Raw genomic sequence first — 15,703 nt, 5'->3', positions numbered from 1 at the left:
ATTGGCTATTGGGCATGTTGTTAGCAAACTTAGTGTTTAAACCTAAAAACAGCTAACCTATGTTGCAGCCTCTCTGATGAATACTTGGCCCTGTAACTTGACTTCTTTAAATTGTTTAAACCTTTTTTTCATAAGTGTTTATTGCTTCTATTAGACTGTGATTTCATTGCAGGCAGACAAGGGACTAAAATTTCTACCCTTTTGAACACTAATAGACTGCTGAACACTATTTTGTAAATGTGGGTTACTCAACAGACTTTTTTTTAGTAAATCTGAAAACCAAAATGACTCTTAATAAGGTTCAGAGTATAAAAAATAGTTCTCACTTAAAATAACATACACCAAAAGAATATGAAAATATTGATTTATTACCAACAAAGTAGGATTTCCCACAAAGTTTTTTTCAATTACACACACACACACAAACAGCAGAATGAAATTACATTTTTCATATCTAAAGGTTTATACCCCAAAGAAAACAGGCCTGTGTCCAAGAGACAATTAGAAAGCAAGAAGTCTTTCCTTTTACTTTGAATATGGAAAACCTTTTAACAGAAACTCTTCCAAGGCAAACCAATGAAGATTTAGGCATAGAAAATGGTTGTCACCTTAAGGTTTTTAAATATCAGTGTATTCGCCAAATCAAGTTTTTACTAGACGGTTTTACAATTTTTATGTAATTAAAAATCAACTTTTGGCCAGGTGCAGTGGCTCACGCCTATAATCCCAGCACTTTGGGAGGCCGAGGTGGATCACGAGGTCAGGAGTTCGAGACCAGCCTGGCCAATACACTGAAACCCCGTCTCTACCAAAAGTATAAAAAATTAGCCGGGTGTGGTGGCACATGCCTGTTGTCCCAGTTACTTGGGAGGCTGAGGCAGGAGAATCGCTGGAACCCAGGAAGCGGAGGTTGCAGTGAGCTGAGATCACGTCACTGCACTCCAGCCTGGGCAACAGAGCGAGACTCCATCTCAAAACAAACAAACAAACAAAAAACAACTTTTGCAGAAAATAAAGTTTTAAGTGGCTGAGACTATGTGCTAGACTTACTACTGTTTAATATGCTAAAATGATACATAATTTATTCTTCACAGCTCAAAATTCAACGTAAAGCCAAATATTAATTTTGCCCAGTAGAGAAACTAAATGTTTACAAACAAAGTATGGAACAGTTGTTGGTCTATGTAAATTGAAATGTAATTGACCATTTTATTTTCAAGCATGCTTAATCTTGACGCTTCTTTTTCACATTGATACTCATTTTGCAGAAATAAGATGACTGGCACTAATTTAGACAATAAACAAACTACACCAAGCACATTTTAGTAAAGATATTTTGGTGGAAAGCAAAGTAATTAACAATGAAAACATTTGGTAATATCCATTTACTAATATGTTACCAAGTTCTTCAATGTTTACATGACTTGCTCATATTACTAAAAATGTCATTTTAAAATATTTTCATACTTCATGCACTGGAGTTAGTTTAAGAAGGGAAGGCTATTTTAAAATTATTATAAAAAAGAAAACACTTTTTTGAAGAGAAAATGTCTAAGTGAGAACACATAAACTTATGGTTCACCATTTTTTGACCTAATAAGAATATAAGTTTCAATGGCTACTTAAGAATATACAAAACCCAAACTGAAAGCAATTCTTCAATTTATTCAGGCAAGTAAAAAAAATAATTTTGTCATTACTGGCACAGATCCAATCCACTGTTCAAAGACATGACCGTGGACTGTCTATTTTCTTATAAGATTTATTTTTTAAAAGAAGAGAATTTGTTTGGCTCTACTAATTAGTATAACTTAAACAAATGATTTTCCCATTTAATTCTTTTGCGCTGAAAGAAAACAGTTTAAACTAGATTTTCTAAAATAGGTACATCAACATTGTAAGGAAGGCCCTATAAGCTTCAGCTCTAAAAACATTATGGTTTTAAAGAAATCAATGCTTTTCTGTCACTCTTTACATAACACTGAGAAATTTCAAATATAAATTGTAGAAACCAGTATACGAAATTTTAAGAAAAATCTTACTAAAAATAATTATAAAAATGCTTTTAGAAATTTAAGATGTAAAATACAATTGACTTTAAATAAAATTAAAAAAAGCAACCCCTGTCCCCACACTTCACAAGGTTATTCTTTAAAAACGCTTGTCACCTAATTTTATTCTCTGTCAAAATTTTGGTTGTATTTTGCATCATCTAGTGGCCATCCTGTAGCATTTCAAAGCAGTTCTACTACGATTTTTGAACCCAGTGTTTTTTTCCCCTTCAAATACCAATAAAATTATAGCATCAACTTTCATAAAACTTTCTTTTAAAGGCCCATAAAATTCCATTTCCTACTGGAGATAAGGTAATCTTTTTTAATAGGAAGGAATAGATCTGTCATAAATTATTACTATACATTAGACATTTTCATATCAATTTTTAAAAATTAAATATAACACTGGGAGAAACTAGGACTTAGGCTCTAGAGTCATCTTTAGGCTCTAAAAGTAATTAAAGTTACTCTGCAATTAAAGCTCAGGGCTACCATATAAGTAACTTCTTGTGATTAACCCCTCTTCCACTGTACCTTTGATTTGTAATATTAAGTATCTTTTAACATGAGAACTCAATGACTCATGGTCAGAATGCCAAGGACTCAAGTTCAACCAACACTGAAGAAGACTTAACTTTTACTACCAGATGATATAAAAGGTCATTAAGGTTTCCATTATCAACCTATTTGTATTTAAAAGCAGGTTTCCAAAAATAACTGCTTTTCGTTTTAATCAATCTCCTAACTTTTATTCAGTTGAGCCATACTTATAAACAGAATTTAACAAAAAAAATTCCCAAGTTCCCTCTCTTTACTTTTATTGAGAAGGTTGAGTGAATGTAATACGGCGCCGCCGCCTTTGGAAAGCCTTTAAATTCCATCTGTTTGGTTCCAGCATATGAGGGCCATTGTAGACAAACAAAACTGTCATCTTTTCAGAATAAGGAAGATTTTGCAGGAGCTGTAAGTATTAAAACAAATTGTCATATAAGCTACATACTGAGAAGTATAGTTTTCCAACCTTACATGAGTACAGTATGATTTTATTTGTAATATTAATAAAACTTTTTTTTCCCACCCTGTCGCCCAGGCCGGAGTACAGAGGTGTGATCTCAGCTCGCTGCAACCTCCACCACCCAGATTCAAGAGATTCTCGTGCCTCTCAGCCAGCCTCCAGAGTAGCTGGGATTACAGGCACGCACCACCTGGCCCAGCTAGTTTTTTGTATTTTCAGTAGAGACGGGGTTTCACCATGTTGGCCAGGCTGGTCTCGAACTCCTGACCTCAGGTGATCCACCCGCCTTGGTCTCCCAAAGTGCTGGGATTACAGGTGTGAGCCACTACGCCCAGTCAATAAGGGCCTTAAGAAGCTCTTAAACACCTCAATATAAACCTTGCCAGACTGTAATCCTTACCTAAATTAGCATACCTGTAGCCTGGCCTAAGGAACAATCAAAATAAGGAATAATTGAGCCCTCTAGATTCACAAGATAATTGGGATTATTCAACTTCCTTGGCAGACCTTGGAAAAGAGTATGTCCTCCATAATTTTCCTAGGGTAGATACTTTTACTTTTTATTTATAAACACTTCTCAAGCAACTTCTTTGATAGCCTGGTATCCTGAAAAGTGTGTAAGAGGGACATTTGTAGGCTATTTGGCAAGCAGTAGAGTATTAACAGATGTGACTATTCCACAAGACTATCTGCTGAAAAAAAAAAATACAGATGACACTGTTTAATAAAAATCTGAATGTAGGATGGGTAAAAACAATTTTTTTTTTTTGGGGGGTGGACAAGGTCTCATTCTGTCACCCAGGCTGCAGTGCAGTGGTGTGATCTCGGCTCACTGAAACCTCCGCCTCCCAGGCTCAAGCGATCTTCGTGCCTTAGCCTCCCATGTAGCTGGGGCTATAGGCGCATGCTGCCGTGCCCAGCTAATTTTTGCATTTTTTTTTTGTAGAGATGGGGTTTTGCCATGCTGCCCAGGCTGGTCTTGAACTCCTGGGCTCAAGCGATCCACCTGCCTTGGCCTCAAAACAGTAGTGGGATTACAGGTGTGAGCCACTGCACGTGGCCAAAATTTTTCAAGAATACTTAAAAAGGAAAAAATCTGATTACATTAATAAACACATCTTTGAATATATATGCTTTGTAATTTACTCACAGCACTAGATTTAACAAAAGAAAATTTCCCATTGTAATGGTTCTAGATTATGAAAAATTATCTACAAACATAATTCTGTTTTTATCAGAATTAACCTGTGAGCAGAAGATGTTGGGATACTTAAACTTCCCCTGGGCCAGCATAGTGTTAGTGGCAAATAAAGAGGAAGGGCAGTATATGACAAGAGAGGCTTTTTTGGGAAAATGAAGAGCCAGAGTCTTAGCAGTTGTATTCCCCAGTCATCTTTTAGTGCTGAAAGAGTACCTTTTCTAGAAGAGGAATGAGAAAATCTCAATTTTAGAACATAATAATATGTCTCCTACACTTCTTCCTCTGATTAAGCATGACACTGGAACTTGTCCCTTTAATAATGTAGATATTACTGTTAACCTTTTAAATTCCTTTTATGGGAGTGTTCCTGTTAATACGAACATATTGGGACAAAAACTCTATGATTAAGTCACAGGGAATTTCTGAGTATATGACCACTTTTAGGTTATTTTTTACCTACCTTTGGTGTTATGAAAAAGTATTGAGATGTATTTTCTTTACAGGCAGTATTTACAACCATTTCAAACACTCTCCGTTCATTGATTGGGTCCATTCCCTAAACAATGGCAATAATAATGATTATATTTATTTCTATTATAGGATATAAGAAGATCCAAGTAACAGAACAATCACCATACCTGATTGATTTCATCAACTACTCTGAATGGACACCTATTTAGCTCCTGGAGTGCCATCAAGTATAACATGGTAGAAACACTTCTTTCACCTCCACTTTGATGATGAGGAGTTAATTCATGCAGTTGAGTACTACTGCGAAATTTGACTCTAATTCGAATTCCATATTTATCATAATCTTCCTATAAAACATTTAAAAAGTTGATGAAAAATGAGTTTCCTCTGGTAATGTCATTCTATTATTTGAAAATGGATTGAATTAACTAAGAGTAAAGAATTCAATATTTAGTGACACTAGTTTACATAACAATAAATATATATATTTTTAAAAATAATATTAAGCAAACAGTTACTATATAAAAGCTCTAAGGGTTTTCAAGGATCTATTCAGATAAGGAAAATATTCAGATTAAATTAACATTTTCCTCCTCTATACCATTCTATTCAAGTTTAGTAGGCTTCCCCAAGAGTTTTTAGAAATTACTGAGTGAGGAACTCTGTCCTGGAAAGGCACTATCTATTCTAGTTCCAAAGTGCTAGGTTCTTAAACTGCAGGTGAAAGCAATTAGAACGTAATGGAGTGTCATGCTCTCTTGTGCTAGAGAAGCGGCTGTGTATGATAACTGCAGAGGGCCAAGAATCCCCCTAACTTCTTCAGTTGGTTAAGAAGGAAAAAACAAGGTAGGAATTACACATATACTTTGAAAACTTAAGTCATACATACACACAATACTCAGCAAAAAGCAAGCCTGGCACATAATAGGTGCTCAATAAATATTTGTTGTAATGAGTACATTAGTGTTTTATAAATGTTGCCAAAACTGAGGATGCTCTAAGTTTTATTTACTATTCTTATTGATGGCATTTCTATGTCAGGTTCAGATTACCTTAAAAATGAGATACATAACTTACTAATTAGGCTGGGTGCGGTGGCTCATGCCTGTAATCCCAGCAATTTGGGAGGCTGAGGGGGGTGGATCACTTGAGGTCAGGAGTTTGAGACCAGCCTGGCCAACATGGTGAAACCCCGTCTTTCTCAAAAGTCTAAAATTAGCCGGGCGTGGTGGTGGGCGTCTGTAATCCCAGCTACTTAGGAGTCTGAGGCAGAAGAATAGCTTGAACCCAGGAGGTGGATGGAGGTTGCAGTGAGCCAAGATCGTGCCACTGCACTCCAGCCTGGGTGACACAGCAAGACTTTGTCTCAAAAAAACCAAAACAAAAAACATGAAACTTACTAATTAAAGGTTACCTATTAATTGAATAGAGCTTTAAGGTCTAAGATAGTACTGACCAAGAGAAAGATACAATGCAACCCACATATGTAATTTTCAATTTTCTAGTAGTTACTTTTGTTTTGAGACAGAGTCTCTGTCTCACTCTGTTGCCCAGGCTGGTCTCAAACGCCTGAATTCAAGTGATCCTCCTGCCTTGGCCTGCCAAAGCGGGAATAGGCACGAGCCACAGCACCTGGCCTTTGCCTGTCTTAATGAAAAATTAACTTTAGCCCAAATTGCAATGCATAAACTTATAGTACAAGAAATTAGTAGCAAATTTCCCAATATTTTCTTTCTCATGAATTCTTAAATTCTTTTTTTTTTTTTGAGACAAGGTCTGGTTTTGTTGCCCAGGCTGGAGTGCAGTGGCACCATTTTGGCTCACTGGAACCTCCACCTTCCAGGCTCAAGCCATCCTTGCACCTCAGCCTTCAGAGTAGCTGGGACCACAGGTGCATACCACCACACCCAGCTAATTCTTGTATTTTTAGAGAGATGGGGTTTTGCCATGTTGCCCAGGCTGGTCTCAAACCCTTCAGCTCAAGCTATCTGCCTGCCTCGGCCTCACAAAGTGCTGGGATTACAGGTGTGAGCCACCACACCCAACCATGAATTCTTAAATTATTAAAAAAAAAAAAAGACACTGATATATACTATATTTCAAACTAATCTGTTTATGAGTCTTCTAACTCCAGCTGTGGTAGCTTTATAAAGTAACGTATTTATTCAATACGACTGAATAACCATTACTCAGATTGTATAAAAAGAGTTACAAGGTATTAGTTACTAATTCCAAACATCACCTCCCACCAAAAAAAGTGACCCTAATGGAATCCCATAGGTGGTTTTCTCCTTTCTTTCAACATTTTGGTAAACAAAACTTTTCACAGATATAACTCTAAAGTAAATAAATCATTTATATGTACTTTAAGCATATAATTAAAATTACTTGCCAGAAATATATTTCAAATGCAATTTTACCTCATTTTCTGTATGGAGATCAACTTCACCAGCACACTGCATGGAACTAAAAAAATTGCTGAATTTTTCATTAATTTTTTCTACCAGCTCTTTTAAAGGATTAAGCCATCTTTCTTTTACCTACAAATAAAGGCAATATAAAAACACAATTTAAAAGCAGTATTACTATATTGTGACACAAAATTTCACGTAAATTTTATATCAGTATCAGGCTGGGCATAACACACTTCTCTTAAGCATGTCATCTCATTTTCCATTATTCTACATTCCCATTTCATTAATAATCACATGATAAAAAGTAAAGATTAAAAACTAAAAAAATTACCTGTGAAATGTTTTCCCTGTATTGATCTAGTTCAACTTTCTTTCCCTTTAGTTCCTCAGTTAACTGCTCTATTTCTTCTTCTCTTTTTGTATACTCCTGAACAATCTGGCAGGGGGAAAAAAAAACTTCTTTAAGGTAAATCTACCAAAGTATAAAAGTATATACAATTCTGCATTGATTAAAACATTAACTGAAAATGCCAATTGTGCTGCATTGTTTGTATGCAAATAATTGATGTTCTTATTACATACTGAAAGTGACATTTTTTATCCTTGAAAAAATAGACATTGCACTATTTCAGGTTAGCCCGACTATTCTTTTTATAAAGAAAAGGCACAGAACATTGTGTTCCTTAGGAAGAATCTATTTAAAATTCTAATAGATTCAGAATCTGGCATTTAAAGCACATTGTTCCTGCTGTCTAGCTTATCATTACCAAGAGCTCTAGTACAGAGTGGGAGGCAAGTACTGGAGGGAACTCTGTGTGTGTATGTGTGTGTATGAGGAGGGTGGTGGTGGTGGTGGCTGGATGCAGAATGGGAGTAGAGAAACAGGCATACTGTAGGATTCAGTCCCGTGAAGCAGGAAGCTCTTGATCTTTCTTCAGTTAATAAAGCATCAATTTCATCCAATGTGTTTGGAAGGTCTTGGAAAACCTAAAGAAAAAAATTGTCCATCATTATAGATACAATGAAAACAGTTCCATTCAAATAGTTAAAAGAAAAATAATCTGCTGAATAAGTTATCTACTATCTGTTCAACAGCATGCTGGTACACAAGGATACAAAGAAATAATAAACAGGGTGATTTGCCTTCGAAAGCTTGTATTTTAAAGAAAACAAAATGTATGTACTGGATAAGACCTTAAGGCAACGTACTGATGTTGAGTATTCAAACAAGCAGTACGTATCTTATAGGCTAGGGAATTCAGAGAAAAGAAGTATCAGTTCATGCTATAGCAGAGTTAAGAGAATCCAAAGGCCTAGAATTCATCTCTGGGCCTTAAAGCAAATGGCTAGGGAGGAGCAAGGCAGAGGGAAGACAGGAGCTTGGGAAAAAAGAATGAGTACTGCATACCATGGGGAGTGAGGAGTTGTGTCCATTTGGAATGGTGGGTACTTGCTGAATTGGTAGAATGGGTCCAGAATATGTGGGGCATTGAAAGAGAGCAAGAAGTTAGAACTTTATACTGCACTTACGAAGAACTAAAAAAGCATCCTTAGTATCTAATTACTTTGACAGTTGAATTTCACCATGGTACTATCTTCTGAGTCCATGCCATGGGGACAAATTAGAACAGACACTTTTTTTTTTGAGGAGAGGCAATCAGTACATTGTTTGGCTTAGCACAACCTGCAAAGGCTGTATACTACATGGTACAAAATGAATCCTGAAACCCTGAAAATTATCTTGACATATTAATCTAATATCTTCAGCTTATTATTTTAACCTCTTAGAAAGCAGTTCAACTTCTATAGACATTCAAATATTCCTTTGTTGAATCTCTGACTTACTCACTGAGATTTAAGCTCATGTGTTCAACATTTATTTTATCGATATCCTCACTTGACTCTAACAGGCATCTTAAATTTAAGATGGTGAAACAGAATCTGGATTTCATCCACCTTACCTACCACTTTAAGCAATCCTGTTTCTCCTTTGATTTTCTCCATTCCAATAAATGGCACCGTAATTTGTTCGGGTGAAAAATTTAGGGGTTCTCTCTCTTATCTCTCTCTTATCCTTCATTTAGGGGTCAAATCCATCAGCAAGTCTTAAGATATCTAAGATCTGTCCACTTCTCCCTCTCTCTCTTCAGTGCTATCACCCTAATTCATGCCATTATATATCTCTTGCGTGGTCCAAAGACATGACCTTCTAAATGGTTTCATTGCTTCCATTCTTGTATCCCTACTTTATCCTCCATCTAGAAGAACAGAAGTTAGAATGCTCTTTCATAAAAGTAGTAATGTCACTTTTCTGTTTAAGATCCTCCACTGGAGTCCATCCCAAAAGAATACAACCTTAATTCCTCGTATGGTCTACAAGCCCCACACAATCTTGGCTTCTGCCTTCTCTGCTTGGATAATTTTTAACCCCAATGAGATTCCCTTTATTCTGAAACGTCCCAAATATACTTCTGTTCTGGGCTTTGTCTAAGTTGTTTTCTCTGTCTGGAATACTTTTCCCTCACATCTTCACTTGACTGATCTGTTCTCTTCATTCAGGACTGTTATAAAATGGTATCTTTTCAAAGGAGGCTTCCCTGACCAAGTTCCCATCCATGTCACTCCATCTCCTCACCCTGTTTTATTTTTCTTAGCATTTCTTGTTATCTGACATTATCTGATTTTTGATTTGTGTTTTCCTCTACCTAATTAATCTTCCAGACTAGAATATAAGTTTCAGCTGAGAAGGAAGTATGTCTGTCTTGTTCAATGCTTGCCATATAGGAGGTAATTAATACATTTTAATGATTAATCATCTTCTAATTGTGATTCAAAAACAGTATGACTTATCAAGAACAGAATCATGCTTTTTCTGAAAGAAAAAATTAGTACAGATGGTACTTATATTTATTTTATAACAACACAATGTATTCTGAAGATATTCTACTGTTTTTTTTGTTTTTTTTGTTTTTTTTTTGAGACGGAGTCTCGCTCTGCCGCCCGGGCTGGAGTGCAGTGGCCGGATCTCAGCTCACTGCAAGCTCCGCCTCCCGGGTTCACGCCATTCTCCTGCCTCAGCCTCCCAAGTAGCTGGGACTACAGGCGCCCGCCACCTCGCCCGGCTAGTTTTTTGTATTTTTAGTAGGGACGGGGTTTCAGAAACAAGCTTCTCAATTTGTTTTAAAGATATCTACTGAGTTCCTAGTATGTATCCAAATAGTCGAATCCATTCTCTGTGATTCTGTGTCTGATATCATAAAATAAATCAGTTGAGGATTTGAAAATTATAATCCATTAATTTTTTTCCAGTTCTTTATATCTTTAGTAGTCATTTCATTATCTATTGAAATAGATAACATTTGAAATTAAGAATTTTAAAAAGACACACCAATACTAGATATTTTAAAATTTATTTTCTAATTTCATTTTGACATTATTCTGAATAGGTATGCAGGCAAAGTATCATCCCCACTTATCACAGAGGTATGTAAATTAACAGTGGGATGTGACTAAAGGGCAGCATCTCCTAATTTTACTGAGTGGTATGTCAGCATAAAACATATAATGGAAGAAAGACCTCTTTTTTCCTTTTCTTATTGGCAGATGTTAGTCCTAAATATTCAGCTCCCATTGAACCCTAATTAAACACCCCAATTTCCGGGGAAACATTTTCCCTTTATTTTTAAAATATCCTATTTGTTATTTCTGATATACCAATTACTGGCACAATGTTTCCATGAAAAACTGTATGTTCCAACTGTACCCATTAAAAGGCATTTGTATTGGAAGAATAAATGTTATAGTACCAGTAGCATTGATCTGTTAAGCAACATTATTTTATATATCTATTCAGTTTTAAAATGTGGCAAACTCCCTATTTTTTATGACACATCATATTTTTCATGGCCTGTTACAATGCTTAAGATCCTATAATCTTAAAAATATGTTAAATATGGCAATTGTAGCATTATATACTTTTTATACTTACTGTCTGGTATTCTTGAGGAAGAGTCTGCTCTGCACCCAGGTTGCATACTTGCCTAGCTCTCTTCATAAGTTCCTTGCATTTCTGCAATAATCTCTGTCTGTTTTCATCCAACTCAATGAAATGTTGCTATTAAAAAAATTTATTTCAAAAATTTGAATGTTACTGTTAAAGCAGAGGGCTGTTTTATTAAACTACCACATATTAAATACATTGCTGAATTCTGATTATAATGATAATCAAATTATCTGAAACCATCTCTCAAATAATGACTCTTTTTATTATAAAGGTTAAATTTGAACTTAAACTTTAAAATACATCAGCACATCAATAACCTGGCATTTCTCTAATCCATAAGAGGTGTAAAATTTAAATTTTACTGCCTTTTTCTGAAAGTTTAGCTTAGCTCCAGGTAATTGTATTTATTTATTTACTTATTTATTTATTTTTTTGAGACAGTCTTGCTCTGTCACCCAGGCTGGAGTGCAGTGACGTGATCTCAGTTCACTGCAACCTCCGCCTCCCAGATTCAAGTGATTATCACGTCCCAGCCTCCCGAGCAGCTGAGATTACAGATGTGCACCACCATGCCTGGCTAATTTTTGTGTTTTTAGTAGAGACAAGGTTTCACCATGTTGGCCAGGCTGGTCTCCAACTCCTGGCCTCAAGTGATTCATCTGCCTTGGCCTCTCAAAGTGCTGAGATTACAGGAGTGAGCCACCAGGCACAGTCATGTAATTATATTATAATCAGATTTAAGTTACACAGTACACAGGCTTCATATCAGAAAACTCAGCACTCAAATGTAGTTAGAACCTTTAAATCATGCTTGATAGTGTTCCAAGTACCTTCCATGTGGTTATTTATTCATGGACCTATTCATTCCTTCACCAAATAATTACCGAGAACCTATTAAATGCCAGTATTATAATCTGCATTGGTCACAGAAAGGTGAGTAAGGAGAAAGAGACACACGATCATTATCATAACAGAAACACGTACTCTTTACTGAATGCTTATGTGCTAGGCCCTTGGCTAGGTGCTTTGCATACATTATTCCCTTTATTTCTCACAAGCACTGCACAGTAATATTATCCTCATTTAGTGCATTAAAAAAAAAAAAAGAGAGAGAGAGACAGATTGAAAGGAATTAAGGAACTTGCCCAAGCCCACACATTTAGAGACTGTCATGATTCAGATCCCTGTCTGCTTACAGGACACATGCTCTTTTCATTACAGCATGGCACCTCTCAGCAGGAGCAGATTGGACAGAGTATGTATATAGGGAAGGTCAGAGTGGTCACAGAAGCTATGACAACTTAACAGCCTTAAATGACATGAAATAAGGAACAGCAGCAGATGACCGTTCCAAGGATAGGTGATTATGAATTTTAAGGCATATGAGCCTCAAACACCTGCTTATTTTAAGAAACAAGTAATCTAATGTGGTTGGAGGAGAGGAATTTGTAAGGATGTAAAAGATCAGAGTTGGTAAAATGGACAAGGGCCAGACTGCAAGAATTTCACATGTTATAGGGAAGGTATCTCATTTACTAAATGTCTTCTATAGGTCAAGCACTGTTACAACCACTATCCTGTTAATTGTTCAAATCCCAATTATGATCTTAAAGAAAAGTGTTATCTCTATTTGTAGATGTGGCTCAGACACATTAAGAAACTTGCCCAAGGTTATGGAACTAGCAGATTTCTGAGAAATAAAACAGGTCTGGTTTGCTCTTTTCACTAACCCTCAAACTCTGGTTGGCACAAAAAACACTTGGGGGTGGGGGATCTGGAATGGCCTAAGCACATTCCAGATCTATTTGATTAATATCTCTGGGGCTGAGGTCTGGACACCTGTATTAATAAGGGGGCCTTCAGGTGACTTTTATGCACACATGTTTGATAGCAAATAAACTAAACCAAGACAATAGTTGTGAAAAGTAAAAGGATATATACTGGACCAAACTGAAAATACAAGCAATCCTTTATACTAACCACTTAGTACTATGGTTTCCTTGAATAAATTCCTCAGTCCCTATAGCTTGAGAGAAATAAAAGAAAATTTTTTTTTTTTTTTTTTGAGACGGAGTCTCGCTCTGCCGCCCAGGCTGGAGTGCAGTGGCCGGATCTCAGCTCACTGCAAGCTCCGCCTCCTAGGTTTATGCCATTCTCCTGCTTCAGCCTCCCAAGTAGCTGGGACTACAGGCGCCCGCCAAATCACCCGGCTAGTTTTTTGTATTTTTTAGTAGAGACGGGGTTTCACCGTGTTAGCCAGGATGGTCTCGATCTCCTGACCTCGTGATCCGCCCGTCTCGGCCTCCCAAAGTGCTGGGATTACAGGCTTGAGCCACCACGCCCGGCCAAGAAAATGTTAAAGACTCCCAATCACCCCTACTCTGCTAAGGACCATTGTACTCAGGCAAATGCAAAACAAGGTACAGCTGGATAGAAACTAAATACTCCTAATTTCTTTTATTCCTGATTCTTGTTTCTCTGGACTTTGCTAAAAATAAAGTATTAGAACATTACGGAAAAGAAATATCAATGAGTTGATAATTTGAAGCTCCGGACTTAGAAAGATAAAACCTCATTTAATAGTTTCTGTTTGGTGGCATATGTGCAATAAAATATTTATATGAGAGAATATTCTTTCTATACATACGTGTTTGTGACACAGATCTTCCTATAGCACCTGTTTTGCTTTTTGTTTTTAAAACCACAATTCTTGCTGAGCTTTTTAAGAGTGGAAGTGGGAAGGCATATATAATTATATCAGATAATGCTGTAAAGTCAGACTAGTGAAAAGGCTTTATCTACATTTCTGCTTAGAGTCTAGCCTTTAATAGTTAATAGAGAATAGAAAATACTCCATAGGTTTAAGATGTAAGAGAAGAAATGAATGAAATGTACAAAATATCCCCCACTAACATCTCAAAAAAGATTACTTTGTAGTTATATACCCTAGAAAAAATTTGTAAGTGTTATCTTTTTTTCTTAAATTCTTTTTGTGAAAGTTCATTTGTCATGGAAATTGTAAAGAAATACCTCGACATTAAACAAGAAAAAGCTTTCGAAGAAGGCCCTCTTGTGGAAGAAGTAAGAATTATTCACAGAATTTCTTATGAAAACTATATACATTAAAACTGTTATTTTAGTAACAGTTCATTACAATAAGAATCAAATAAAATGAAAACCATTTTCTATATGAGTAAAATTAAGTCACAGGTATCATCAACTGTTACTAAAACATTAGCTGTAAATTAACACATTTCTTCCTTTAATAAAATTTCATTCCAAGTTAGTTGATTTCAAATTCAAATGCTAACCATTTGTTTCAGTTACCAGAAAGAATACACATTTAAAAATATAAAACTCATTCATTTTTTAAAAAAGTCAACTTTAAATTTTAATCTAATACTTGAAATTTAGAAAATAATAATCTTAACTTTTAATACACAAGACCATAAATTCTACTTAAACTAATTTAATCATAAACAATAAAATAATGGGAATAATACTATTTCCTTGTAAAATGTTTTCTTCAAAATTATACACATCTCATTTAAGTGAAAAAAAAAAATGTCTCCTCTGAAATTCAGTTCTTTTTTGAGGGAGTGGCAAGCAGGTAGCCTGAAGGGAGGTCGTATGAAAAGCACAGAACTCCTAAATTTGGTATTAGTATAAGCAAATAAATGTAACAACTTTCCATTTTTATAACTAATATTAATTCTGATGTAAATCTATACTTTTAAAGGAAACACTGGCTTCATGCTAAGCACCACACTAGGCACCTTGATGTATATTAATTATTAAACTGAGTATCATAATATCCCTCCAAATTAGATAGGTATCATACTTATGGCTGCAGATAATGATTAAGCTTGGAGTGGTTAGGAAACCTGCCCATGGTCAAAAATACAATAACAGAAATTTTTACCAACCTCTGTATTTGGATTTACACACAGCTTACTAACTTGTACTAAAAATAGTCCATAAGATAGTGACATTACCAAAGAGAGGCTTCCAACCATTTGCCTTTCTCAGGGGATGTTTTATAGGTCTGTTGCCCTATTTATCTTCCAAAAATCTGAAAAAGTATCAAACTCCATGGTAGTTAGTTACCTCTAAGTCCCCTCATGAATACAATCTCTACTGAAATTTTGTCAATCTTCTTTTGTGAATTTATTTTCATGACAGAAAAAAGGACAAAACCAAATGGTAGCAATAGTTCCTCAGAGCAACCTGCCATGTGTTCAAAGGGACAAGTAGTAAAAAAAATTTCTCTTTAGTTCAAATGAAGCTGCATAGCAGGAACAGATAAGACAGATAAAATCATGTGCAGGTAAATGGCAGCAAACACGAGAAGAAAACAAGAGTAGGTAAAAGGGAAAGTGAAGTACCATACACGTATTCTACTACATACTTTTAGTCATCATTCTTGACTCTTTCAAATGTGTGGCAAATGACTACGATCAGACAGCAACAAACATGTATTAAGTATGCACAACAAGAAATGAAAGAACCTTACAAAAGGGCTGGTAAAGTATTTATAAATGAAAA

The 15,703-nt window shown here is 35.7% G+C and overlaps 1 protein-coding gene across 1 annotated transcript in view; it reads right to left on the bottom strand.

The window, feature by feature from the left end:
- Positions 1 to 347: 347 nt before the first annotated feature.
- SMC5 (structural maintenance of chromosomes 5) overlaps positions 348 to 15,703 on the bottom strand; it is a 116,081-nt gene continuing 100,725 nt past the window's right edge. The window contains exons 18-25 of the mRNA XM_011948899.1: positions 11,144 to 11,269; positions 8,564 to 8,608; positions 8,047 to 8,142; positions 7,487 to 7,591; positions 7,162 to 7,281; positions 4,909 to 5,088; positions 4,731 to 4,826; positions 348 to 3,015 (exon numbers count right to left, since the gene is read on the bottom strand). Coding sequence (XP_011804289.1) covers positions 2,872 to 3,015; positions 4,731 to 4,826; positions 4,909 to 5,088; positions 7,162 to 7,281; positions 7,487 to 7,591; positions 8,047 to 8,142; positions 8,564 to 8,608; positions 11,144 to 11,269 — 912 coding nt within the window. The 3' untranslated portion in view covers positions 348 to 2,871. The remainder of the gene's footprint in view (positions 3,016 to 4,730; positions 4,827 to 4,908; positions 5,089 to 7,161; positions 7,282 to 7,486; positions 7,592 to 8,046; positions 8,143 to 8,563; positions 8,609 to 11,143; positions 11,270 to 15,703) is intronic.

Source organism: Colobus angolensis, unplaced genomic scaffold (assembly GCF_000951035.1).
Source record: "Colobus angolensis palliatus isolate OR3802 unplaced genomic scaffold, Cang.pa_1.0 Scaffold286, whole genome shotgun sequence".
NCBI classification, from domain to species: domain Eukaryota; kingdom Metazoa; phylum Chordata; class Mammalia; order Primates; family Cercopithecidae; genus Colobus; species Colobus angolensis.
The sequence above is the reverse complement of the archived record's forward strand: the minus strand, read 5'-3'. Positions and strand labels throughout refer to the sequence as shown.